Source organism: Camellia sinensis, chromosome 14 (assembly GCF_055761805.1).
Source record: "Camellia sinensis isolate YWXY chromosome 14, ASM5576180v1, whole genome shotgun sequence".
Lineage (NCBI taxonomy): Eukaryota > Viridiplantae > Streptophyta > Magnoliopsida > Ericales > Theaceae > Camellia > Camellia sinensis.
This window is the reverse complement of record NC_138974.1, coordinates 7,986,876-8,013,759: the sequence shown is the minus strand read 5'-3', so window position 1 is coordinate 8,013,759 and position 26,884 is coordinate 7,986,876. Positions and strand designations below refer to the sequence as shown.

General features: G+C 42.3%; 2 protein-coding genes across 5 annotated transcripts in view; one reads left to right on the top strand and one right to left on the bottom strand.

Annotated features, from left to right (window-relative positions):
* Positions 1-247: 247 nt before the first annotated feature.
* The window catches only part of LOC114278648 (putative plastid-lipid-associated protein 12, chloroplastic), a 60,896-nt gene continuing 34,259 nt past the window's right edge, over positions 248-26,884 (bottom strand). For 2 of the 4 annotated variants that reach the window (XM_082906249.1, XM_082906250.1), the window contains 7 exons: positions 24,385-24,598; positions 24,151-24,239; positions 23,964-24,056; positions 11,305-11,358; positions 11,104-11,183; positions 626-733; positions 248-517 (listed from right to left, as the gene is read on the bottom strand). In XM_082906249.1, coding sequence (XP_082762375.1) covers positions 430-517; positions 626-733; positions 11,104-11,183; positions 11,305-11,358; positions 23,964-24,056; positions 24,151-24,239; positions 24,385-24,598 — 726 coding nt within the window. In that variant the 3' untranslated portion in view covers positions 248-429. The remainder of the gene's footprint in view (positions 518-625; positions 734-11,103; positions 11,184-11,304; positions 11,359-23,963; positions 24,057-24,150; positions 24,240-24,384; positions 24,599-26,884) is intronic. The other 2 variants (XM_028220741.2, XM_028220742.2) reach the window with 1 other exon arrangement.
* Positions 11,912-13,075, top strand: LOC145807665 (manganese-dependent ADP-ribose/CDP-alcohol diphosphatase-like). Its single transcript, XM_082906251.1, has one exon. The coding sequence runs from the start codon at positions 12,053-12,055 to the stop codon at positions 12,911-12,913; it is 861 nt and encodes a 286-aa protein (XP_082762377.1). The 5' UTR covers positions 11,912-12,052; the 3' UTR covers positions 12,914-13,075.

Here is a 26,884-nt window from a genome sequence, read left to right as displayed (position 1 = left end):
ATTTGTGTTAATAATTTATTTTTAAAATTAGTAGTTATCGATATCTGATTAACGTGATTTTTTGCAAGAATGAAGTAATCGACGGGTTCTACATGTTAAACAATTTGGATCATCGATATGGCTCCGTGGTGAGCCCACTAAGGGCCAACAACACCTTATAGTTGGCAAACTCAACTGGAGAGAGTCCGGTCCCTAAGGGATAACATATTAAACCACTAACCATTGAAACCCCAACTACTCAGCAATCTCGAAAATACCATCCATTCTACTATATCACCAAAAAATGTCTCCAAATTGTCAACAATAGTGTGTAAACAGAATGTCGGGATTAAACTTGGTAATAAATATGCAAAATCAGTTCTTTGCATGTGTCATATTCAGAAGCAACATAGGTTACATATCTATCTTCTTCAGGTTGGTGCAGATAATTCATTTCTGCTTAGACCCATCCACATGTACGTGGACAAAAATAATATTGTTGTACCCTCGGGTAATTCTGATCTTTTCATCAGTATAACTGCAAAATGACAATCAAAGTAAAATAACGGCTTCTTATTTATATTATACCATCTAAACAGAGAATATAGACTAGGCAATGCAACTACTATAATTGAGAGGTTCTTACAGCAACTCCAACTTGAACTTGCTCTCCATCTCTACTGGAACTCCAAATTGGCCAGCCAGAATGGCTCCATCATTCATTATAACATCATATGTGTTGGTGCCAGATTTCCTGACATCAAACAATATGATGCAAAATTAGTTTGTACCAAACAATTTAATAATTGTCATTTCAAAACCAATCAATCTCCATTGTTCCTTCCTTTTGTAAAATCAGCCGTTTTCATTTTCAGAAGGAACTAAGTTAATTTTAGTTTTTACCTTCACTTCTACCCATTTCTTTTATTTTTTTAGAAGAAAAGTATGTCCCTATAAGTTGGAAATCGTACAATACTAGAAGCAGCCAGAACTGCTAAATGAAAAATCAAACTTACAGATCAAAAACATTGCACCTTTTTGTTCCCCCCAAAAAGAGTCCACACAGGAAAACCCTATGCTAGAGTTATCATTAGCATTGAGTTGGCAATTTCCAGAATTTTATAGTGCAACCTTGGGTAGAAACCCGAGCCACTAAAATAAGGAGAGCACATTGGACTGTCTACATCATCTTGGAAGCTTGAAATGGTATGAGATCTTCACCGACATTAATGGAGTGCTGTGGAAGAGTTTCACCAGCATGAAGAAGGATTTGGACAAGCAGGGAACCAGGGTAGGACAAATAGAGCTAAATAAGCCCAAGTTTGTCAGCTTGGTCGGTCCAAAGAGCAGTAGGAGAAGTCTCAATGTATGATCGACCAGAGTGGAAGTCCCAGGAGCCCAAAAACTTCAGACCACATTATAGTCGACCACATTGGCTTTTGGTCAACCATGACATCGTATGGTCAACCACGGTTGGGAAAATTTTAAAATTGTAGCTTTTTTTTGGCTAAGGCTACTAATAACAACTGCCCCCATTTTTATAGATTACACAATCTTAATTCTCCCTAACACATCTTATAGAAGTTTACATCCTCGCAGGATTGAGGTTGGTTGTGGTACTTTCTTGCAACCTTGGTTGGAGGACTTACTCCCATTGGAGCCTTGGAATTCTCACTTGAAATGTATATTTTCTCAGTTGTGTTATACTTAAGCTGTGTTTGGTTGGGGATTTGGGAAAGGATTTGAAAAAGAAATGAGAAAATGTGTGAAACTAGATGAAATATATATATATATTTTATTCACATTTCACCCACCTTTTCCCTTTCCCTTTCCCTTTCCCTTTCCTTTTCCTAATCTATTCCCAAATCTCCCAACCAAACACAGCGTTAGTTGTATACACTAGTTCCATCACAGATCTTCACAAGTCTCACAGAGATACTAAGGTTCTATTAGTGAACTCCATTGTTTAAGTGATCCTAGGATTGTGTTGGTAGTTGCTTGTTTTGGGTTTAGCAAAGAAAACCCTATTCTTGTATTTGTAATTGTTTGATGTTGAAAAGGTTTTTGAGTTTTCATAGGGAAAACCTGATGGAGTAAAGATTTTGGGTGAACCTAGAGAAAACTCGTAAGGTCTAGTGAAAAACCCCCACACAAAGGAGGTTGGGGATGTAGGCACAATTGGTGTGCCAAACCACTATAAAAATCTTGTTGTTCATCTTTTTGCATTACTTGCACTAATTTATGTGCTTTGTATGTATCAGATGAATGTATGATTGATTATTTTAATTCTTGTTGAATGAGTGCTTGAAATTAATTAAGATTAACATAAGCGTGAATGACGCTAGACTGTAAAACGCAATGAATGGTATAAAAGACATAATTAATCATCATTAGAGGAATTTATTTATGTTGAACAAATCCTAGTACATCGAATCATTTCATAAAGAATATGATAGTAATCTTAAGGAAGGAAAACATTTGTCTAGCCAACACAAGTAAAAAGAGAAATTGGGATTAAGAACGTGAAAAACAAAAAAGATTAGAACTGTTCTATTCACCCCTGATAGAAAAATTTTACCGGGCACTTTAAATAAGTGGTTTCTAAATACTTTTTGAAGGGACATGTACATTCAAATGGATGGAGCCATGGGTAGCATCTTATCATGTAACTCTAAAGTTGAAAGGTGACTAAATTGAGAAAACCAAAGCTTTCATAAACTTGTAATATAGAATCCGTTTTAATAGATAGGAGTGGTTTTTCAAAAGGGTATTGGCCTTATCATTTTGAACCATTTTTTCTTTTCTTTTCCCCTTTTTTCTTCATTGTACAAGGGTTGTGCTTCCTTGACACATTCCTCTAATACAATTTCTGTTGCTGCTAATAAAAAAAAGATCCAGCAAATGGTTCTACTTCATGAAATTCAATCGAAATCAGTGATGGCTCCCATCCTCACAATGATTCCATTGAATTCCACACATATTTGCTTGTGAAGATGAAATCATTCAATTTGGAAAACCCAAATGCTACCTTGTTTCTCTGGCAAGTATTTTAAGTATCACATCTCACCACTCTTGTCTCCCCAAATAAATAAATAAATAAAAGAAAGATTAGTATCACATATACATTCGAGTCTATATTATGTAATGATTTCTATTGGGGAAGGGACCAGTAGAATTACATACCAATGCAAAAACTGATAGGTGACTTCTATTTATCACAAATTTCAAGCATGTAACATATAAAATTTAACTGTTAGGATTAGTCCACACGCGTGATAAAAGTGGGTCGCATACATTTATTAGGTTGGTTTATACATGTATTTGGGTTAGAGTAGTAGAGTTCGGAATCTACTAGAAAACCTAATACGCGTAAGATTTGGCTTACCTAATTGTATGGATACAGGATTCTCATGGGTAGACTATTATAAATAGCCATGTGGACTGTAGGGTTTCTCTGAGAAAGATTGAGAGAGCAGTGAGGAAAGAAGTACAGATGTAAGGAATGAGAGAAAAAAATACCATGGGCATCGGGTGAACGAGGGCCCAACTATCCTTGAGCATGGGGTTTGGATAGTGGTGTAGGTTTTGAGTGTTTTGGCCATCTAACATGCATTCTCTATTTTATTTATAGTGAAAGCTCTCTCTCCCATGGATGTAGGCAATTTGGGCCGAATTACGTAAATTTCTGCGTAATTTTTTTTTTCTTCTCTCTTTGGCGTGTGGGTGGGTGTGCTTCAGTTTGCGTTGGTGGGATGTGGTATAAATCTCAACAAGTGGTATCAGAGGTAAATGTTGTCGATCCTAGGTGCAGTTGGCAGAAGGTGTAGTTACTGCACACAGAGGACTCACACATAAGAAAAAGAAATCCCGGTGGCGCATGAAAGAAAAAATCATAATCCGATGAAAGCAGCTTGGAGGCTGATATAGTTAAAAAAGCAAAACTTACTAAAGAAGTAAAAAAATCAAAACGTCATAATAAAAATAAAAATAAAAATAAGTAAAAGATTCAGTTTGGTTGAGGCTTTAAGTAACTTGGTCTGGCCGAGCTCTGCATGCTCAGTCTGGTTGAGGCTTTAAGTAACTTAGTCTGGCCGAGGCTTGTAATGCTCAGTCTGGCTGAGGCTTGTAGTGTTCAGTCTGGCTGAGACTTGTAGTGCTCAGTCTGGCTGAGGCTTTGTCATGTTCAGTCTGGCTGAGGCTTGTAGTGCTCAATCTGGCTGAGGCTTATAGTGCTCAGTCTGGCTGAGGCTTGGAGCTGAGTGCTGCGATCAGGACGTTATTGAGATACCACACAGATAATTGAGATACAGGATTGTTGTCATGTAAGGTGTAACCCATATGATCAGAAATTTACATCATGTGATAGAAGAACAAGAACATGTAGATTGTCGAAAAGAAAATATAATAACTGATCAATACAAAAATAAGAATTTATTGAAAATAACGCTTCAAGTGTTCAGCGTTCCACGGATGGGGGCAGTCTCGGCCTTCCATGTCTTGAAGCCGGTAAGTGCCCGAACGAGATCTGGCTTTAACAACGTAAGGTCCTTTCCACTTGGCTGCCAGTTTGCCTTCAGCCGGATTTCTTTTAGCAAGAGTGGCTTCGCGCAAAATGAGGTCCCCCACGGAGAACTCTCTCGGTCGGACTTTGCGGTTGTAGTGTGTTCTCATTTTCTGTTGGTATGAAGCCCGTCTGACAACGGTGGTTTCTCGGAGCTCTTTGATCAAATCTAGGTCTGTCCGACGCAGCTCTTTAGTTAGTTCTGGATGAGGATGTAGAACCCTTGGGGTAGGCAGACCAATTTCCACTGGGATGACCGCCTCAGCGCCATATGTTAAGCGAAAGGGGGTCTCTCCAGTGGGGGTTCGAGCTGTAGTGCGGTAGGCTCAGAGTACATTTGGTAATTCCTCAGCCCAGAGTCCTTTAGCGGCTTCCAGCTTAGTTTTGATGATCTTCAGAAGGGAACGGTTGGTAACTTCAACTTGGCCATTGACTTGGGGATGGCCTGGAAAAGAGAAACATGGCTGGATTTGAAGTTCTGCACAGAATTTTTGGAACTTGGCGTTGTCGAATTGTTTGCCGTTGTCGGAGACGATGGCTTGAGGGATGCCAAATTTGCAGACGATCGACTGTCAGATGAATCTGGTTGTGTTCTGCTCGGTAATTGTGGCAAGGGGTTCTGCCTCCACCCATTTAGTGAAATAATCAATGGCGACAACGGTGAATTTGGTTTGGCCTCGGCCAGTGGGCAATGGGCCAACTAGGTCGATCCCCCATTTGGCGAATGGGTAGGGACTGCAAAGTGTGATCAATTCTGTAGGAGGAGCATGGGGGATGTTGGCAAAACGTTGGCACTTATCACATTTGAGCACAAAGTCAGTCGTATCCTAATGGAGAGTAGGCCAGAAATAACCAGTGCGAAGTATTTTGTGGGCTAGGGACCATGCGCCCAAATGATTACCACAGATACCCTTATGGACTTCCCTTATTACGTAGGTTGCTTGAGCTGGATTAAGGCATTGTAGGTACGGGCGTGAAAAGCCACGTTTGTACAAGAGGCCGTTGACAAGAATGTAGTTGGACGACCGGGCCCTCACTTTGGCAGTCTACTGTTTGTCGGTTGGCAGTTCCCCCGTTGTCAAGAATAGAAAGATATCGGCCGCCCAAGGAATGGGTTCATTTTGGAGGAAGTAAATTTGCTGCTGGTTTGGGGAAATGGCTGGGTGGGCTAGGTACTCGAGGCGGACACCGTGGCTGAGGTTTGACTGGTCTGCCAAAGCCAACTGGGCCATTTCATCTGTCTTGGAGTTTTCCATCTGAGAGATGTGCTTGATGTGGAAGGTGTTGAAGAGTCGAGCAAGGGAGAGTGCAATATCCCTATAAGCCTGCATGGTGTCTTCCTTGGCATCAAATTCTCCCGTAATTTGTCCGACAATAAGCTGGGAATCGCTGAACACCCGGATGTGGCTGACACCAATGTCTCGGGCTAGGCGGAGACCTGCTATCAATGCTTCATATTCTGCCTCATTATTGCTTGCATCGAACAAGAACTGGAGAGCACACTTGAAATAACCACCATCGGGGGAGGTGAGAATGAGACCAACCCCACTGCCCTCTTTGCGGGATGATCCGTCGACGTTGAGAGTGCAAGAGTGGGGGTCTTCTGGCTCGGTAGGGGGTGGCGGGGGCGGAGGAGCTGTGGTTGGAGTGGGATTAGTAAATTCCAGGATGAAATCGGCAACAGCTTGCCCTTTAATCGCCGTTCGAGGCCGGTAGGAGATGTCATATTGGCTGAGCTCGACCGACCATTGCATAAGTCTGCCGGAAAGTTCTGGTTGTTGCATTATCTTCTTCAATGGTTGGTTAGTGAGGACCACTATGGAATGGGCTTGGAAGTAAGGGCGGAGTCGTCTGGAGGCGATGACCAAGGCCAAGGACATTTTTTCTAATAATGGGTAGTTCTGTTCCCCCCCCTAAGAGTCCAACTGATGTAGTAGACCGGTCGTTGGACAGAGTTGTCTTCTTTGATGAGTGTTGCGCTGACTGCAGTGTTTGACACGACTATATAGAGGAAGAGAGGTTCGCCCGTGATAGCTTGAGAAAGTAGGGGGGGTTAGCCATGCACTGTTTCAACTGCTGAAAGGCCTCTTCGGATTCTGCCGTCCATTCAAAAGTTTGCCGAAGAACCTTGAAGAAGGGGAGGCACTTGTCCGTTGCTCAGGAAATGAAGCGGTTGAGGGCGGCCACTCGGCCAGTAAGCCTCTGAACCTCCTTAACCGTTCTAGGTGACTGCATTTCGGTTAAGGCCTTGATCTTTTCAGGGTTAGCTTCAATGCCCTGCTGACTGACCATGAAACCCAAAAACTTCCCAAATCCTACGCCGAAGGCGCATTTCTCCGGATTGAGCTTCATTTGGTACTTTCGCAAGGTGGCGAAGGTCTCTCGCAGGTCGACCAGATGATCAGTGGAGAGCTTGCTCTTGACCAACATGTCATCAACATATACTTTCATGTTCCGACCTATCTGATGATGGAAGACAATATTGACCAACCGTTGGTAAGTGGCCCTGGCATTCTTCAACCCAAATGGCATCACACGATAATGGTAGGTGCCTCGGTCGATGATGAAGGAGGTGTGTTCCTGGTCAGACGGGTGCATCAGGATTTGGTTGTATCTAGAGAAGGCATCCATGAAGCTGAGCATTTGATGACCGGCCGTGGCATCAACCAACAGATCTATGTGAGGGAGAGGATAGCTGTCTTTGGGGCAAGCTCGGTTGAGGTTGGAGTAGCCGACACAGAGTCGCCATTTACCATTGTTTTTACGAACCAAAACCACATTCGACAGCCATCTGGGGTAGTCCACATTCGTGATAAACTGTATCTGAGGGAGCTTATCTACTTCAGAAGCAATAAGGTTATTGCGCTCCGGGTGAAAAATGTGCTCCTTCTGGCGGACAGGTCGGAAATGGGGCTCAATGCTAAGACGGTGGCTGATGAAGGAGGGGTCAATACCCAGTATGTCAGAGTGGGTCCAGCCAAACACATCGCTGTGTTCAATCAGGAGGGCGGTGAGGTCGGCCTTGGCCTGGGGGGATAGTTGGCTGCCAATCTTGGCTGTTTTGGCCGTGTTGGTGGGATCGATGAGGACCTCGACGAGCTCCTCCACTGGTTCCCCTCTGACCAGCTCGTCCTCGTCTCTAACGTCGAGTCCTTCAATGATCATAGCTTCCTTGAGCTTGACTTCTTTAAGGGAGGTGACATAACATTCTCTGGCCACGATCTACTCTCCCCTCACTGTGCCGACCCCAAGATCGGTGGGGAACTTGATGGCAAGGTGGAAAGTGGATGTGACAGCCTGGAAAGCATTTAGGGCGGTGCGACCAAGGATGATGTTGTAGGCAGAGGGGCAGTCGACAACAAGGAAGGTGAGCAACTTTGTGGTCTGTTGCGGGTACTCGCCGATTGTGATGGGAAGATCGATGGAGCCAATGGAGGTCACCCGATCACTAGTGAAACCGACCAAAGGGGTTTGGAGAGGAGACAGACTTTCTTCCCTAATCTTGAGCTGGCGGAAACAGTTGAGGAAGATGATGTCTGAAGAACTGCCGTTGTCGATGAGAACTCGTTTGACCTTGTAATTGGAATGGAGGGCAGAAATAACGAGAGGGTCGTCATGGGGGTAACGGATGCCTGTGCAGTCGGCGTCCGTAAAGGTGATAGGCTCAGCCCACTGCCTGGGCTATTTGGAGGGTCGGTCCAATGTGGCAACTTCTTTGTTTGAGCCCTACCTTATTTTTCTGAGTTCTGCCCGCTGAGTCGAGCGGGATGGTCCTCCACAAGCAAGCCCGCCGGAAATAACTCTGATTTCTCCAACAGGTGGGGCGGGGTTACCTTGTGCCCGAGGTGGTTGTGGAGGGCGATCACGACCTTGGTTAGGTTGTGCTGGTTGTCGGGGAAGGGTGCGCCGACGGTTGTTTCTGGTGAGTTCAGTCCGTTGTCTCTGCTGAGGGCGAGTATCTGTGAATCGATTGAGACATCCTTGACGAATCAAGCCCTCAACTTGATCTTTGAGGTTAACACACTCCTCGGTATTATGGACGTGGTCCTAGTGAAAGCGGCAATATTTGGACTGGTCTCTCCAATTGGAAGGAGTCCGTGACGGTTGGGGCCATTTTAGGGGGTAGTTCCGCTGGATCTGATTGAGGAGTTGTTCCATGGGGGAATTGAGAGGTGTGTACCGCTCGAATCGGCCGGGCTGGTGCCGACCAGTCTGCTCGGGGTGGTCGGTCATTGTACTGAGGTGTTTGGTGAGTGTACTGGGTATTCCTGGTTTCTGAGTCCTTTCTCTTCTCTCTGGAGGTCGGGTTTTTGGCTATTGGGTCTTGTCGGGCGGCTAGTGAATCTTCGGCATTCATGTATTTTTGGGCTTTAGAGAGTAGGGTTGCCATGGAGGTCGGGGGGTTTTTTGAGAGGGAGAAAAGGAAATCAGATGACCGTAGATAGGCTATGAAAGCTGTAAGGATGACCTTGTCATCGTTTTCTGCTACCTGCAAGGCTTTGGTGTTGAAGCGGGTAACGAAACTACACAGCGACTCCACCTCGGTCTGACGGATATTGAGGAGTTGGGTTGCTGGGCGTCGCTGGCGCTGGGCTCCAATGCAATGGCTGAGGAAGGAGTCACTGAGGTGCTGGAAAGTGGAGACAGAATCTGCTGGTAGTTGACTAAACCAGAGTCGAGCCGACCCCTTGAGTGTTATGGGGAAAGCCCGACACATGATCTCGTCGAGGAATGCATGGAGGATCATGAGGGTTCTGTAGGTCTCCAAGTGATCGACTGGGTCCGTTGTACCGTCGAAAGAGTCGATGGTGGGCATTTTGAACTTGGGGGGTAGACGTTTGTCCCGGATGGAGGCAACGAACAGCGAGTTGGCCGTAGTGGATGGTTTATGCTGTATGTTTTGCATGACTCCTTGGAGCTGGAGCTTCATAGCTCGGAGTTCTGCGTCTCAGAGAGGAATGTTGTCACCACTGTAGGGGAGTGGGGGCTGGATGCTACTGGCCTCTCCTTCGGGGGTTGGTACCGGGGCCGATGGGTGCGGGGCCCAGGGTGGAAGGTTTATATCTGGGAGGGTAGCTCGCAAGCCTTCCAAGTTGGGTGGGTTAGGTTGCAGGACAGTATGGCTCGGGGCTCGTTCTTGGTTGGATGGAATATCTGGAGGTGGTGGAGGAGGCATAGGAAGGTTTCTTTGGAGTAGAGCATTAATCAGGGCTTGGTTTTGCTCGGCCAAGCGGTTAATGCTGTTGGTGAGTTCGGTGAAATACTGTGGTGGGTTATTCGGATCGGGAGGGTCGGCTTGATGATCGGGAGCATTGGGGTGAAAAGCCATGAATCTAGTTGTGACCATCCACCTTCACAGGTGGTAGGAGGGGGTTATTGGGAGAGGGTCTCCGGCAACAATGAGCACAATTGGCGCGCGGAACAAAAACCTTTCCCACAGACGGCGCCAACTGATGTTACAGCAGGTTCCAGACGGAACGGGTCGGACTGATCTACGCTTCCCATACCGGAGTCCGGATGACCAAGCCCACAGAGGAACCTGCACAAGAGTTCAACGGGGAACGGGGAGTTCCCCAGCGAACCCTCCGACGAGCAAGTTAGAGAGAGAAGTAGAATGCAGGGATGAATTAGAGACAGAAAAGCTTAACCTTCTTCCTGTCTTCGACGTCTGCTTATATCCTCTGGTAATCATTTTGTTGTCCCTTCCGACCTGTCACCTTGGCCGAAAGTCTATGCTCTAGCTTACCTTGTTCATGGTGAAGGCGTTCTGTCCCGACGGAGAGGGCTTGTCGCAATAAATGTTGTAAGGGGCTTCACTAATGGTGATGTGCAGTGGTAATAACTTTGCAGATCTTTGTCTGCTTATGTGGCTTGCCCTTCTCTTGACATGTGTCTTGATGTCATTGGTTCTTATTGCTACTTGGGCCTTCGGCAGTGCTGGGCCTTAGTATTTGAGTTGTGTATTGGGTCCTAAGTGGTGGGCTATAATCTTTATGGGCTTACCCATGTCAATATATATATATATATATGTGTGTGTGTGTGTGAGAGAGCGCGCATGTGTGTGTGTACATGCGTGTGCACGGTTGTTTTCCTGTGGGACACTATAGTTCTCTATCTTCACTAAACATGGGTGCGAAGAAGAAACATTGTATAACTATTATGTTGTTAGTGTTTCCTGAAAAAAATAAATAAATTGTCCAGTGTAGGTCTTTCCTAATATCTAAGTTAGTGGCTAAGTTTCATATATATTCTTAATACAAGTCTCACAACCGGGTTTACCTCCAAAAGCGTCCAAGTTGTTAAATGCTAGTTATTTAGTGCTTATATGGACTAGAACCCTCCCTCCACTCTCATTATAAGAGAACCCACCCCAACCAAATATACAAGTGCAATACTGAAGATGCACCTACATAGATATAATAAAATTAAACAAAATAATACAGTTTCATAAGCTTGTTGCCTTTATTCTGCAATGTTGTAAAGAAAATACAAGCAGAGCCACGTTCCTTAGTGGGAAAGCTACGGATTCATAGATGTTATTTAATCAATATAGAGAAACTTACACAAATGTGCCATCCATAGAGAATCTGATGCCAAGCAATATGTCGACCAGAAACTTCAATTTTCCATTCGATTTGACTACCTAAAGCGCCATTATTGGAAGACTAAGTTAGCAGTATAAGATGTCTATGGTAAAAAAAGAAGCCTATGCAACTGCATATGAATGGTATAAAAATTATATCAATGTTCATTCTGCAATGCACCTGCATGCCCATAAGACCATTTGCAGCATTCTCTAACCAGCTATCTGTCTCCATCTGCAAAAGATGAGGGACGTCTCAACTGTAAATAAATAAATAAATACTAGATTGATATCAAGTTTAGAAGCATAAATTGTTGTTCTCTGAGCAATATATAACAAGGAAGGTTAAGAAAACACTGCATGTGGTTGTGTGTGGCCAAAGATTACGTTAACAATATACATTAAAGTATCTCACTATTTTCTTCACATGCAACCCTGTTAGAATTTCCCATCTTTACCTTCACCTACTCCACTACACACTCCACTTCACCTACCTCCACTTCACCACACACTCCACTTCACCTAACCCACTATCACCTCCACTACACCTACTACCACATTTTCTTCTATATATAGATTGTATAGGAATTGTAATTTATCAATCTTGTAAGATATCAATCAATCAATAATACATAATTTCTTACATGGTATCAGAGCGAGTTTAGAACCTAATATTTTTCGCTTCCCCGGCGGGCGGCAATCTCGCCTTGGCCGCCCGCCGGACAAACCCAAATTTCCCTAATTTCTTCTTCAATGGCAGTGACGAAGAGTTCGAAACCGATCTTTCTCAAATTTTCTCTCTCTCTCTCTCTCTCTCTCTCTCTCTACCTATATATACGTATATCGGTGTATATATATATGCAAAATAACACATTGACATTAGAGCTCGTTTCATCAGATTCGTGTCTGGATTCTTTTACTTGCTGACCATGGGTTCTGCAACTGGGATAGTGAGTGCACAAGGGAAGCAACCTCTTCTTTCTTTTGGGATTATATCGGATGTGCAGTATGCTGATATTCCCGACGGGCATTCATTCCTTGGTGTTCCTCGTTACTATCGACATAGCATTCTTGTCTTGCAAAGGGCAGTTCAGAAATGGAACAAAATGCAAAAGCTCAAATTTGCAATCAATTTTGGGGACATTGTTGATGGGTTTTGCCCCAAAGACCAATCTCTCAATGCTGTTGAGAAAATTGTCCATGAATTTGAGATTTTTCGCCATGGATCTGTCTATCACATGATTGGCAATCACTGTCTCTACAGTCTCCCTCGTGACAGGTTACTTCCATTATTGAGAATTCCCAGTGTTGATAGCCGTGCTTACTATGATTTTTCTCCAATTCCAGAATACAGATTTGTAGTCCTCGATGGCTATGATATTAGTGCCATTGGTTGGCCTCAAGATCATCCAAAAACTATAGAGGCCTTGAAATGTCTGGGAGAGAGAAACCCCAATTCAGACAAGAACAGTCCAACAGGGCTCGTGGGCCTGGAGAGAAGGTTCCTCATGTTCAATGGAGCGGTTGGAAAAGATCAATTAGAATGGTTGGATGGTGTGCTTCAAGACGCAATAAATTCAAACCAGAAAGTCGTTATATGTTGCCATCTACCCTTAGATCCTGGTGCATCTTCCCCAGCAGCACTTCTGTGGAATTACGACGAAGTAATGGATGTGATACACCGATATAATTGCGTGTTTGGTTTGCTTTTGCTTTTCTTTTTGGGATGTTTTTGCTTTCATCTGAAGCACCTCTGTTTATCTCCACTCAAGGCCACCCTCATAAAATAAAATAACAACATATCACCACACTGCAGCAGCCGAGGGACCAGGTTCACACACACCCACGTTCTTTCCCACTTATCTTTTCTTTTAATATATATATATATTTTTATTATAATATCTTTCCACCAATATATTTCCACCATCCTCTAAAATAATATTTCTTTCCATCCTCCCACTTTGACCCATTCTTTGTATTATTATTATTCTTATTATTATTATTATTATTATTATTATTATAATATATATATCTTTAAAAAAAAAAAAAAAAAACATTTTACACATTTGCACAACAGCCCATATTTTATTTCTCTCAGGGATCCACCCCGATCACAATTTTACATAAAAAAAAAAAAAAAAAAAAAAACCAAAAGACAACACCGAAAGCTTTGTTTTTTTTTTTTTTCTGCAGATGGCCACCCACCGCCATCACTTCTTCGCCTATTCCGCCGGCCTTTTCTTCTTGCCTCCGTCCTGAGTGGCCCTTGACGGTGCTGCCTCCGTATTTTCCACGCCGCCGAGCACGTTCACTCCCCCATACTCCTCCACTGCAGCATATGGCGGCCCTCCAAATCGAAACATGACGGTGGCCTTCCGCTTCAGCTCCTTGTTTTCTGCCCTTAGCACGCTTATCTCTGCTCGCGCATCCTTATACATGCGTTGAAGCAGAGCCAGCTGGGAATTTAAATGGTGCACCTCATTTGTCCTACTCTGCAGCCGGTTCGACAAATTTGTGACCGCCGTCATGGTTTCCACGCATGACTTCAGAGTATACTGATTAGCCTCAATATCAGTTTGCATCGCCATTTTTTGCTCCACCGACCGCATCGGAAAGTTCAATGGAGCAAAACCAGAGGTGTTTGGTTGCGGTTCAGTGGCCACCGCACCAGTTATTTCTCTTGTGGGCTCGTTCAGTTCTGGAAAGAGCGTGAGCAGGTTCTGGGTAACTGGATGGGAAGAAGAGGCCATGTTTTTGAGTTGCTAAGTGTTTCAGAGAAGGGTTGGTTTCCGGGTGTTTCAAGATTTGCAGAGACAAGCTCTCCGAGCGTTCAGAGGTTTCAGAATGGTATGCCTCAGCCTCAGCCTTCGTCTTGGTTAAATAGCCAAGGCAGCCACGCGTATCGCGCGCCCCTTGACGCCAGACGACAAACGGGCACGCCAACCAAGGCGCCCACGTGCCTCGCCATCATGTCCGGCACACCTTTTGATAAATTGGGCACGCCTTTTGATGGCACGCCTTTTGAAAAATTGAGCGCACCTTTTGAGGATGCGATTTTTTATGGGTCCGACAAGACTCTGTAAACTGTCCCGACATTGATTCCGGTTAGTTCCTTTATGGGTCCGACAAGACTCTGTAACCTGTCCCGACATAGATTCCGGTTAGTTTCTACAAGGGTCCGACAAGACTCTGTAAACTGTCCCGACATTGATTCCGGTTAGTTTCTACAAGGGTCCAGCAAGACTCCGTAAACTGTCACAACATTGTCTTCTACAACGGTCCGACATGACCCCATAAACTGTCTTCTACAACGGTCCGACATGACCCCATAAACTGTCTTCTACAAACGGTCCGACATGACCCCATAAACTGTCTTCTACAACGGTCCGACATGACCCCATAAACTGTCTTCTACAACGGTCCGACATGACCCCATAAACTGTCTTCTACATCGGTCTGACACCACCATACAGTGTCCTCTACAACGTTATGACACCCCATACAGTGTCTTCACCAACGGTCTGACACGACCATACAGTGTCTCCTATCCTTTTTTATTTTTATGTATTTTCTTGTTTTGTTACTCTCTCCAAACTCAAGTTGGTTAGTTTCTCTCCTCCTTGAGTTTGCGGGGGGCTGTTAGAATTTCCCATCTTTACCTTCACCTACTCCACTACACACTCCACTTCACCTACCTCCACTTCACCACACACTCCACTTCACCTAACCCACTATCATCTCCACTACACCTACTACCACATTTTCTTCTATATATAGATTGTATAGGAATTGTAATTTATCAATCTTGTAAGATATCAATCAATCAATAATACATAATTTCTTACAAACCCCATCTTGGATGTGGAGAGACAAAACAAAGCAGGGTCCGAAGGGTATTGGAGAAGCAAACCCTTACCCTGAGAAGCACAAATACGGACACAAATACAGACATCATACGTTGGAATGTGTCCTACATTGCCTGGAGTTACTCCATTTGTGCTAGTTATAAGGTTTCAGTTTCCCTCTTCTTAATACCTGGGTTTTAAGGAGAAGTGTGGGTTGGACTTTTTAATTTGGTATTAGAGCTGGGTTGAGCCTGTGACTGGTGTGCCGTTTGTCCGGCTAGTGTATGTTGTGGTCCAGGAGGCTGTGTTGGAATGTGCCCCACATCGCTTGGAGTTACCCCATTTGTGCTAGTTATAAGGTTTCAGTTTTTCTCTCCTTAATATCTGGGTTTTAAGGAGAAGTGTGGGCTGGACTTTTCAATTGGAATTAGGAAATAGTAATATTATAATTATTGTAGTGTTAAATTAGGAAATAGTGAATATTGTAATTATAGTAGTGTGTATAAAATCTGTGATTGTATCCATCACAGATTTAATACCTTTTTTTTTATTATTTTCGTTTGCTATTTTGTAATATTATTTCATTATAAATACAAAGCTCTACCTCATTCATAGGTAAGCTAAAACAATTTTTTTTTCATCCTTTTTGGTATCAGAGCCAAAGATTAGCCACCCTAGCCCTCCTCTCCCTCTGTCGACACCACCTAGTCCCACCTATCACCATCGCTAGCCTTTTTTTTGCCTCTCTCAGCCATCGACAGCCCTACCCACACTTTCTAGACTACCCAACATCGCTTCTTCCCTGTTTTCCCCTTGGCAGGTCTCCTACACTTCTGCCGAGGCTCTGTTTGTTGCTGACTAGATTTTGTTCTCGTCCTGTGTGCTTTGGCTACCCCTCTAGGGTGGTTCGGGGTCCCTTTTCCCCTTCTCGGGGTGTTGTGCTGATGCTTTAGGCACCTTTTTTATGTCCTCTTGATTCATTAGGCTACCGGATTTGTTCAGTAGCATTTATTTGGATAAGCTGTTTAGTTTATTTCAGCCATTGTTGTTGTGATTTTGTGTGTTTTTCAACTCCTATTCTTCCACCATGACTGAGCCATCTCTTATTGTCTCTTCTGATGTACCCACCAAACCTGTTAGAATTTACCATCACCTACCACCACTACCACCTCACCTACTCCACTAAACCTAACCCACTACACCACTATCACCATCCACTACACACCATCCACTACACCTACATCTATATAAGGAACCATTTGTAATAGACAGAATATGTATCAATAGAACAATAACTCATCAATCAATAATATACATCAATATATTTTAACATGGTATCAGAGCCAAGTTAAGCACTTAGTATTTTTCGCTTCACCGGCGGGCGGCAACCTCACCTTGGCCGCCCGCCGGACCTCAACCTAGTCCGCTAGAATTTCTACACATACCTTGAAATTTATTCTCATCCACGACCCATCACACTGATACACACACACGGCAGAAATCTCTTTCCCTCAGCTATCTTGCAGCTTCCTCAGTGACTTCAAACCCATTTGTTCTCACAACACATGCAACTGAAACCTCTCCTGCTGATTCATCTTTCATCGGCACAATAGCAGCCTACAAACAGTCACCAACAGCTGTGTGAAGTCCCAAGGCCCATGTTCACGCGCCAACAGCTGCGTGTAGTCAGCAACATCTTCAACAAACCCACTACACCTCCTTGCCGAAGCAAACAAAAAAAAAAAAAAAAAAAAAAAAAAACACCGCATCTGTCGCCGATGTAGCAGCGACGCCAGCAATCCGAAAACAGAACACCGGCGTGGAGGACCATCCCGGTGGTGATGAGTTTTTTGTTGTCCGCAACAGGCAAGGATGCAACTGATGATTTTGAGGATGTCGGCCACAGTTCCAGTGCTAGGGCACTGATAGGTTAATTCTATGTTGGTGACATCGATTCAGCAACCAGCCCATTTTTCCTTTCGGAAATGAATTGATAAAAGTTGCAAAAGTTCCATGACAGCAACTGCAGTCAATTATCATAACAGGCTTCTTATTTGCCAGTAAATCAAAAAATGCTCTTCACTTGAAGCACTTGACTTCACCCATGCCTTCAGTACCTATGTTCCAGAGACCCGGCATCACCTTCTGCTGGAACGGCGACAGCGCGTACACCACCGCCTTCATCCTCACCGGTGTCTTCCCCATCCTTCTTCTTCTTCTTCTTCTTCTTCTCTCTCTCTCTCGATGCACACTATAGCAGCTCTCTCGTCTTCGTCGTCTCCTCAGGGATTGGGTTATCTCTCTCTCTCGTGTTTTTAAACCCATTTTTACTTTTCTTCTTTTATTTCTTTATTTTTTTCTTTTCCTCCATGAACACCACCGACAGAGAGACTAGTGCTGTGTGTGAGTTGTTCTCCCTGTCAGTATCTTCTGTGTGTTGATTCCTTTTTTCCAACTAAAGGAGAAGCTAGAGCACATGGATATGTGTGTTGTTTTTTTTTTTTTTTCTCTCCCATGTGACCCACTCTCCAACTCACATTTTTTTCTTTTTCTTTCTTTACACCCACTCCTTCTTCTTTTTACTACTTTGTTTATTTATTTATTTATTATTATTATTTTTTTTTATCTCCTCCTCCTTTTTATTTTTCAAACATGCCACGGTAGTGTAACCACTTTACAACCACTCCTTTTTATTTTTACTCATTTATTTATTTATTTTATATTATTATTTTTTTTATCTCTTCCTCCTTTTTATTTTTAAAACCCATTTTTTTCTTACACTTCTGTTCCCCACTCCACTTTCCTCTTTTCGTTTCTTTTTATTTTCCTATTCTCTACTGATTTAAATATCACCTTTCTTTGTTTTTCTTTTTTTTATTCCTTTACCATTAAACAAACACAAAAAAAAAAAAAAAAAAAAAAGAAGAAGGAAAAGAAAAGACACCCAACACCCAAAAAAAAAAAAAAAAAAAAAAAAAAGACAAGACTTGCACACCAACCTCTCCTTTTATTCATGTCGGGGCTCACCCCGTTCACCATTTTACATCACAAAAAAAAAAAAAAAAAAAAAACAACAACAACAACAACAACAACAAAAAAAACACATCCACAGGCAGGATTTTTTTTTCTTCTCTACTCTACTGCAGGTCTCTTCTTCTTGCTTTTCTCTTGGGTATCCCTTCCCGGCGCTGCCTCCATACTTCCCACTCCACTGGGCATGATCACCACTCCCTGCTCCTCCACTGCAGCATATGGCGGACCTCCAAACCGGAACATCACGGTGGCCTTCCGCTTCAGCTCCTTATTTTCTGCTTTCAGCACACTTATCTCTGCTCGCGCATCCTTATACATGCGTTGGAGCAGAGCCAGCTGGGAGTTTAACTGCTGCACCTCATTTGCCCTACTCTGCAGCCGATTCGACAAGTTTGTACCCGCAGTCATGGTTTCCACACATGACTTTAATGTATACTGATTGGCTTCCACATCCGACTGCACTGCCATTCTTTGCTCCACAGACCGCATCGGAAAGTTCAGCGGAGTAAACTCCGGGGCACTCGGTTGAGGTTCCAGTGCCACCGCTCCAGTTCTCTCTCTTGTTGACTCGTTGAGGTCGGGAAAGAGGGTGAGCAGTCCACGGGAAGACGAGGCCATTTTCTGGGCAACAAAGTGTTACCTATTCCTGTTGGTTTTGATTTTTCTCTTTCTCATCACGCTCCTGTTCATTGTATTATGAGTGTGGTGTTGAATGGAAAAAAATTTGTTGCTTAGAGCCGTTCCCTTAAACTCTCTTAGGGAAAAGGGAAAGGCCCATTAGCTTTTATCTACTATTACCCCGCCAGCTGTGACAGACCCTATACGTGCTTAGTGGGATATCGATAACTGCATTATATTGGGATGGATGTTCAATTCCATGGAAGATCGAATTTATCATATGTTCTTTTATTGCGATACAGTTCCGAGTTTGTGGCAGACATTGTCACAAATGTAAGCTCATGCTCACAATGATGCCCGTATCTTTGAGCTTTACCAGGATATAGCCCGGGCCTCTCAGTCCTCTCTTGGCTTTTCTGTCGCTGAATTCTTTGAATATCTTCAGGCTCGTTGGGAGGAACTTGCTCAATATGAGCCTTTGATTGACCTTCCACCAGCAGCGGCCTCCCTTGTATCCAAGAGGCTTGACCGACAGCACACTTATCAGTTTCTTATGGGTTTAAACTCTGAATTTGAATCTCTTCGAATTCAGATTCTAAACACATCACCCATGCCATCTCTTTATAAGGCTTTTGCTACTATTGACAGTGATGAGCGTGGCCTGCGATTGGTTCAGCCTAGTGTTCCTTCAGTACCTCTAGTTTTAGCAAATCAGCTGGCTCTTGCTGCGAGTTTTGGTTCTCGAAGTTCCACCGGTTCTGTTACTTGTCATCATTCTGGTGCGCCTGGACATGTCAAAGCCCGTTGTTTCAAACTTCATCCTGAGTTGAGGCAATACCCTTCCCGTCCTCATGGTCCTGCTCCACGTGGTTCTGGCTCTGCTCACACTGTTGCTTTGGTGGAAGTTACTCCTGTTTCTGAGCCTCCTAATGTCCCCAATCTAGAGTAGTTACAGACTCAGATTGGTCAGCTTCAGGCTCAACTTGGGTCTCTCACCACTGGTTCTCTTGGTCCATCATCCTCTACTGCCACCCTTGCTACAGGTACTTCTACTGCTTTCCATGTTTGGTATGCTAGTCCTTCATAGATTCTGGATTTTGGGGCTACTGATCATATGACTGGTGAGTTTTCTTTTCTTTCCTCTCCTGAACCCACCATTGTTGCCCTATCTGTGTGTCTTGCTGATGGTTCTTGCTCTTCTGTCTAACATAAGGGTGTTGCGTCTTTATCCCCTGCTAGCACTTTATCTTTTGTGTTGCTTGTTCCCAAGTTTACTTATAATCTTTTATCTGTTAGTCGTCTTGCTAAAACCTTTAACTGCGTTGTTGTCTTCTTCCCTTCTTCATGTCTTTTACAGGACCTGAGTTCGAAGAGGATTTTTGGCAGGGGATATGAGCACAACGGGCTATACTACTTTGGGAATCCACCAGACCAACCTTCGACTTTAGCCAGTTTTTAGACGTCTGTTTTGCCTACTTCTATATCTTGTGTTTTTCTGTTCAAACTTTAGAGTTATAGCACGCTCGTATGAGTCATATTAACTTTTAATATTTATGTCAATTTTTTCCTTTATTAAATAAAGCTTGCAAAGATTCTAAATTTCACTGTGTTACTTGTGAGTTGTCTAAACATATCCCTACTAGTTATATACCACATATGACACGGGCCCCTAGTGCTTTCGACCTTATTCATTCTGATGTTTGGGGCCCCTATTTTGTTTCTGCTTTTTCGGGTCATCATTATTATATAACTTTTATTGATGATCACACTAGGTGCACTTGGGTCTATTTACTTTGCCGCAAGTCTGATGTGTTTCCCATATTCATTCAGTTTTTGCAAATGGTTAAGACACAATTTCATACAGTTGTTAAGAACATCCGCTCTGATAATGGTGGGGAATATATCTCAAACGAGTTTCGTTCCCACCTTAATCAAACGGGTATTCTTCAACAAGTTACATGTCCTCGGACACCTGAACAAAATGGTGTGGCTGAACATAAAAACTGTCATATTATGTTTGTCGTACGTTGTCTTCTTCCTGGTATGCGTGCGTCCAAGTCTTATTGGCATATGGTTGCTTTTATTGCTGTCTAGCTCATTACTAGGACTCCTAGTCGTGTGTTATATAGCCTTACCCCATTCCATATTTTTAGGCCTAATACTACCTTTTCTTCTTTTACCTCGTATTTTTGGGTTTACATGTTTTGTTCAAGGCCGCCGTCCCACTCACACTAAGTTAGATGACGAGTCTATTCGTTGTATCTTTTTGGGGTATTCCTCCATGTCTAAAGGGTATAGATGTTTTGATCCTGTGTCCCGTCACTTTCACCACACTCTGGATGTTACTTTTTGTGAGGATCTTCCTTTTTCTAGTCTTAACCCCCCTTTGCAAGTTTTCCCTTTAGATACTCCAAGTGTTCGCCTAGTCCCCATTTTAGACGAGGTTGCGGATGAGGTTGTCCCCCCCCTCTCATCCTCCACCTTCGCCTCATTTCCCTCCCTTGCAGGTATACTCTCGCCGCCCTCGTGCTCAGCCCCCTCTTGCTACCTCTCCGGCTCTTGGGTCAGGTAATTCTTCCCCTTTACATGCATCTCCTTCCCTTCCTCGTCATAATCCTCCTTGGAATTGGCATCCCCCCAGCCATTAGGGTTATCTGTGTAGTACTGATCATTCCATTTCCCAGTTTCTCTCATATGCCATGGTTTCAGACTCATATCATTCTTTCCTTGGCAAGCTTGAGTCTGAGTCTATTCCTCGGTCTGTATCTGAGGCCTTTCAGAATCCAAAATGGGTGGTGGCCGTGCAGATTAAAATGGCAGCTTTAAAACAGAATCATACTTGGGATTTAGTTCCTTTACCTTCTGGCAAGAGTACCGTGGGTTGCAAATGGATCTTTGCTATTAAGTACCTACTTGATGGTTCCATTGACCGTTATAAGGTCCGCTTAGTGGCCAAGGGCTTCCCTCAAGTTCCTGGCAAGGATTTTAGTGCAACCTTTGCCCTTGTTGTCTAGCTTACATCTGTTTGTCTACTCATCTCCCTTGCCGCATCCCATTTTTGGCCCCTTCATCAGCTTGATGTCAAGAATGCCTTTCTACATGGGGATCTTCTCGAGACGATTTATATGGCCCCTCCTCCTAGTTTTCGAGCTGAGGAGGAGTATTGGGGGAAAGTATATCGACTGCGCAAATCTTTATATGGCTTGAAACAGTCTCCGTGAGCTCGGTTTGGTCGTTTCAGCTCAGTCATCATCTCCATGGGCTTTGTTCAGTGCTATTCAGACCATATGTGCTTCATCCGTCATAATTCTGCAGGTCAATGTACAGTCTTGTTGGTTTATATGGATGATATCATTCTCACCGGTGATAACTCTATAGGCATTGATCAAGTAAAACAGGATTTGGGATACACCATTGATATTAAGGATTTAGGAAATCTCAAGTATTTTCTAGGAATTGAGGTGGCTCGCTCATGGCAAGGGATCTCCTTATCTCAAAGGAAGTACACTCTTGACTTACTTAAGGATACTGGTATGTTGGGGTGTAAACCTGCTTCTACTCCTATGGATCCCAATGTCAAGCTCACATCAGAGTTCGGCGAATTACTAGAGAACCCAGGCATGTATCAGCATCTTGTTGGACGGCTCATCTATCTGACCAATACTAGACCTGACTTGACATTTGCGGTTAGTGTGGTTAGCCAATTCAAGCATGCACCTCGTACAGAACATCCTGATGTGGTTCATCATATCTTGAGATATTTGAAGACCTCACCTAGCTTGGGATTGTTCTTCATAGTTGATCCTCAATCTGGACTCTCTTGTTTTACTGATGCTGACTATGCAGCATCTAGAACAGATAGGCATTCTACTTCTGGCTTCTGTACTTTCTATGGTGATCATCTTATATCATGGAAAAGTAAGAAGCAAGCAGTTGTTTCTAAATCTTCTATAGAAGCAGAGTATTAGGGCTATGACACAAGGCACTTGCGAGATTCTATGGCTACGTGCTATTTTGGCAGAGTTGGGATTTGAGGAGATTTCTCCTGCTTCTTTGTTTTGTGACAATAAGTCTGTCATTATGCTGTCTTCGGATTCTGTTGTACATGAGCATACTAAGAATATACAGGTTGACATACATTTTCGAGAGAAGGTTCAGATTGGTATTGTGAGACTATACTTTGTCTCTTCTTCTCAGCAGTTAGCAGATATGTTCACCAAGTTTGTAGGCCCAACATTACTCCAGTTGTCTATCAGCAAGCTGCGTTTATTGAATATCTTCATACCAACTTGAGGGGGAGTGTTAGAATTAGGAAATAGTGATATTATAATTATGGTAGTGTTAAATTAGGAAATAGTGAATATTGTAATTATGGTAGTGTGTATAAAATCTGTAATTGTGTCAATCACAGATTTAATGCCTTTTTTTATCTTCGTTTCCTATTTTGTTCATTTTCTATTTTGTAATATTGTTTCATTATAAATACAAGGCTCTACCTCATTCATAGGTAAGTCAAAACAATTCTTTTCATCCTTTTTCATACACAAGAAACAACATGATTCAGACACTCCGATATTGCATTTAAACAAAAAGATTGACATGTGACAAAAAAAGGGATCATCATGGCTAAAAAATATTTTTTATTACACATGCATAAAAAATTAGAATAGAAAAATAAAACGAAGTCCAAATAAAAAAGTGTAATTTACACTAACCTCACCCAAGGTTTCTACCAACTACAACTGGCTCCTTCGTATGAAAATATTACACTGATCATCCCTCCAGTAATGGTAACTTAAAGGAACATAAAGCTACTTTTTAACCTTAAATTTTCACTTCAGATATGTTTGTACTTCTAATGAAAAAAATGCCCTCCATAACTAGCATGAAATTAACAAATCTCCCCCACATTCTCTCTCCACCTTCTCTGCTTCTTCTTCCAAGCCACATAGACCAGTCCCTCTCTGACCAAACCACTGACACCTCCTCACTTTCTTCTCTTCCCTCTATCACCCTCCTAACCACCATCGCCTCCTCCCCTCATCTTCCCTACCCCACCCCTCATCTCCCTCACCCAACAGCCACCCATTGCCATAGCCATCACAGCCACCCACAACCATCAACTTCAATCACCACCATCACCCAATATCCTCTTCTCCCCCTCACTCTTCTCCTCTACCGCTCAACTCGTTGGTCAGACCACCACCACCAGCAGCGGTTCATAATCATATTTTAGTATAGGAAAAAACATCATATATTGAAGGAGTTTTTGAGGGTCCAATATAATTTTGATTTTTTTTCTCAAATAAAAGAGGATCAAATTTTATTATTATCCAAAAACTACCTGTGAACTCCATATCATTTGCCATTCCCCCTCAAGCAGTTCTGGTTCACCTTTGGCTACATTCTTAGTTAGGAGGATGAACTCATCAATTGCCTGCAAGTGTTAGATGGAGACCATATCAACAACACTACAATCACAATGAAACCTTATTCTATAGATCATTATGAGGATTAAAAGACAATCTCACTTCTCTCACTCCTGTATTTGTGGAAATGGCTGCCAGCAATCTTTGCCTCGGTTCAGTTTTCTTTTGCAGCACAAATGTGGTGCCCTGCACTACAGCAACATAACTGGTAGTCCTTAGTCCTTGGCAGATCACAGACTAAAGGAAGTTTGAGAAATTCTTTATTGGTTGCACAAATGGAAGTACATGTATCAACAACAAAAAAAAAAAGGGAAGCAAAGGAGGTAGATAAAGTACTCTGATATAACAAGTTGTCTACCTTGTTTCCTCTCGAGATGCGAAGGTTTCCAGAATTGGACAAATATGTAGTGTCTAACCAACCCTTTGCTTCATCTCCAAGAAGCCTAAATGGTACTGGATATGGAACCTTGAATGGAAGAAATCTGAAAGAGAAGGCTGCTTTATCAAACTGAAAAAGTATTCGTTTTCCATCCTTAATTGATGCTGCAGCCTGAGTTAAAGAAAATATGAAGAGTGTAAGATATATCAAATATCAAACCACGTGTGCAGAAAGTCAAGACCACAATCATGAAGACATTGAAGTATGTGGAGAAAACGAAGAAGAGGAAGAAGAAGAAGATAACACACTAAACCTAGGTCCTGAATAATTATAGTAAACTAAATTAAAAAATAGAGCAAGAAAAGCCAAAATTATTGTTATATTTATGTGCATCAACATATCGAATGGAAATTTCTCTCCCTCTTATTTTTGCGAAGTAATTGTAATTTTATCTTTCCAAAGAGAGGGATGCAAACAGTTTAAAAAGTCACAGATAAAACCTTGGGCAACAAAGAAAAAGAAAAAGAAAAGGAACATTGGGCAACAAACTGCCAGAAAATGAGGACTAAGCTTCTCCGTTTTTTCTTATTTTTTGTTAATTTTCATAGGACATAAAGATATACTGATATAGAATATCAGCATCATTGATTTTTAATAAGGATTTAAAAAGAGGCAACAAGGGGTTGCAACCTGTACACAAAAGAAGCAGCACAACAGAATTCCCAACCATGAAACATCACATAATTCTTTTCAGCAAAACCAACTCGACACCCACAAACTAGGAAAAAGCTACGAATTGGGGTTCTCACTCTACACCTAATAACTTTCATCTAAAATCCACTTTCAAATATTGCATATTTCTCTTTGATTCAAAAGACTAAGCGCACACAGAGAATTTATTTGGTTATGTAACCCTCATAAATCTAGTTATTTGACAGTCTCAAGTTTTCAATAACCCCTTTTGCGTAGCCTTCAACTAGGCAATGGACTTCATTCCCATAATGCCTGCCTTTTCTATATTCACCTCCACCGAATGATGTTGTGCAAACTCTAATGTTATGTCCGGATGGATTTGTGGAAAGAACTCTAAAGCTATGCTTGGATCTTGGGTTTGTGGAAGGAGAGGAAAATATACAAAAAATAAAATGAAGCCAAAGAAGCTAAATTTGTTTCTTTTTTTTGGTTACATTAGGAAAATGAGAAGAAAATAAATAGGTATTGCAAAAAAAAATCATTTTTCTTTTTTCTTTTTTTGTTTAGTTACCCACAAAAAATGAACATGTATAAGTAATTTCCTTTCCCTTGGTAAATCCAAAATCCAAACATAACATAAAGGATAGACGAAAAATTATTTCTGTCTTTAATAATTGTCTTTTGTTGGATGACAACAGTTGACAAGTCAAAATAGCAATTAGAAGGATCTAAATGTTGTCCGTAAGTAATATAAATTGTTTAGTCTCTGAAATTCACTGCTTGGTTGATAAGCTTGCTTTTCATTGTAACAACTTCTGGCGAACTCATGCATAGAGATGCAACTTTAGTGTATGGATGCTACCACAATATTAGCTAAATATTGTTGGGGAAATTGGGGGCTCACAAATGTGCAACAAAATTGCCCAATCTGTCAGGGAGTAGCTTACGAGTTCACACGCGCAACACCAAGGCCCAACATATATTGTTTATAACTCATACTCACTTAAAAGTTTAAGCCTGTAAGTGGGAGTCTATCCAATGTTTATTAAGACCACTTTTTTTATTTTTTATACAATGTGGGACTACTGCATTCACATATACTCCAACAATATCCCCTTTGTATGTGAATCACTTTGTCATCAAGAGCCACCATGTTGCAGCCCTGTCAGCCACGTGCACCTAGATTTTCTTTGCTCCATTGAGAGTCTACTCATGGATTTTTACATGCTCCATCAAGAGTCTCTGTGTAATCCTACCAACATCAGTTTAGCTTGGAGAGTCCGCCAATATATTAGTAACCATCGACTTTGATACCACTTGTTAGGGAAATTAGGGAGCTCAGAAACACATAACAAGACGGTCCAATACATCGGCGAGTAACCTATGAGTCTACATGCGTAACACTAGGGTTTAACATATTTTTTTGGAATTCACGACCACTGAAAAACAAAAGGTTGTAGGTAGTAAATTAAGACTCACTCCATTTACTTTTATTCAATGTGGACTTCTAACTTCATACATGCTCCAACATATATGTATTCATACATCACTACAACATATTTAAGTTTTAAAGACAAAAATTTACGGACAAAATATTTTAGTTGCCAAAAGTGTCATTATAGTATTTTTAGTGATGAAATTGGACATTTAGTGATGAATTGCTATCCTTTTGGGACCAAAATTTTTGTCTCACAAAATAAACCTTTTTGGAACCAAATTGTTTTGTCCCTAAAAGTGTATTTATTAACGAAATTTTCAAAATTT

Excerpts from the sequence above, each read along its gene's own strand:
- LOC145807665 (XM_082906251.1), top strand. The coding sequence starts at position 12,053 with ATGGGTTCTGCAACTGGGATAGTGAGTGCACAAGGGAAGCAACCTCTT.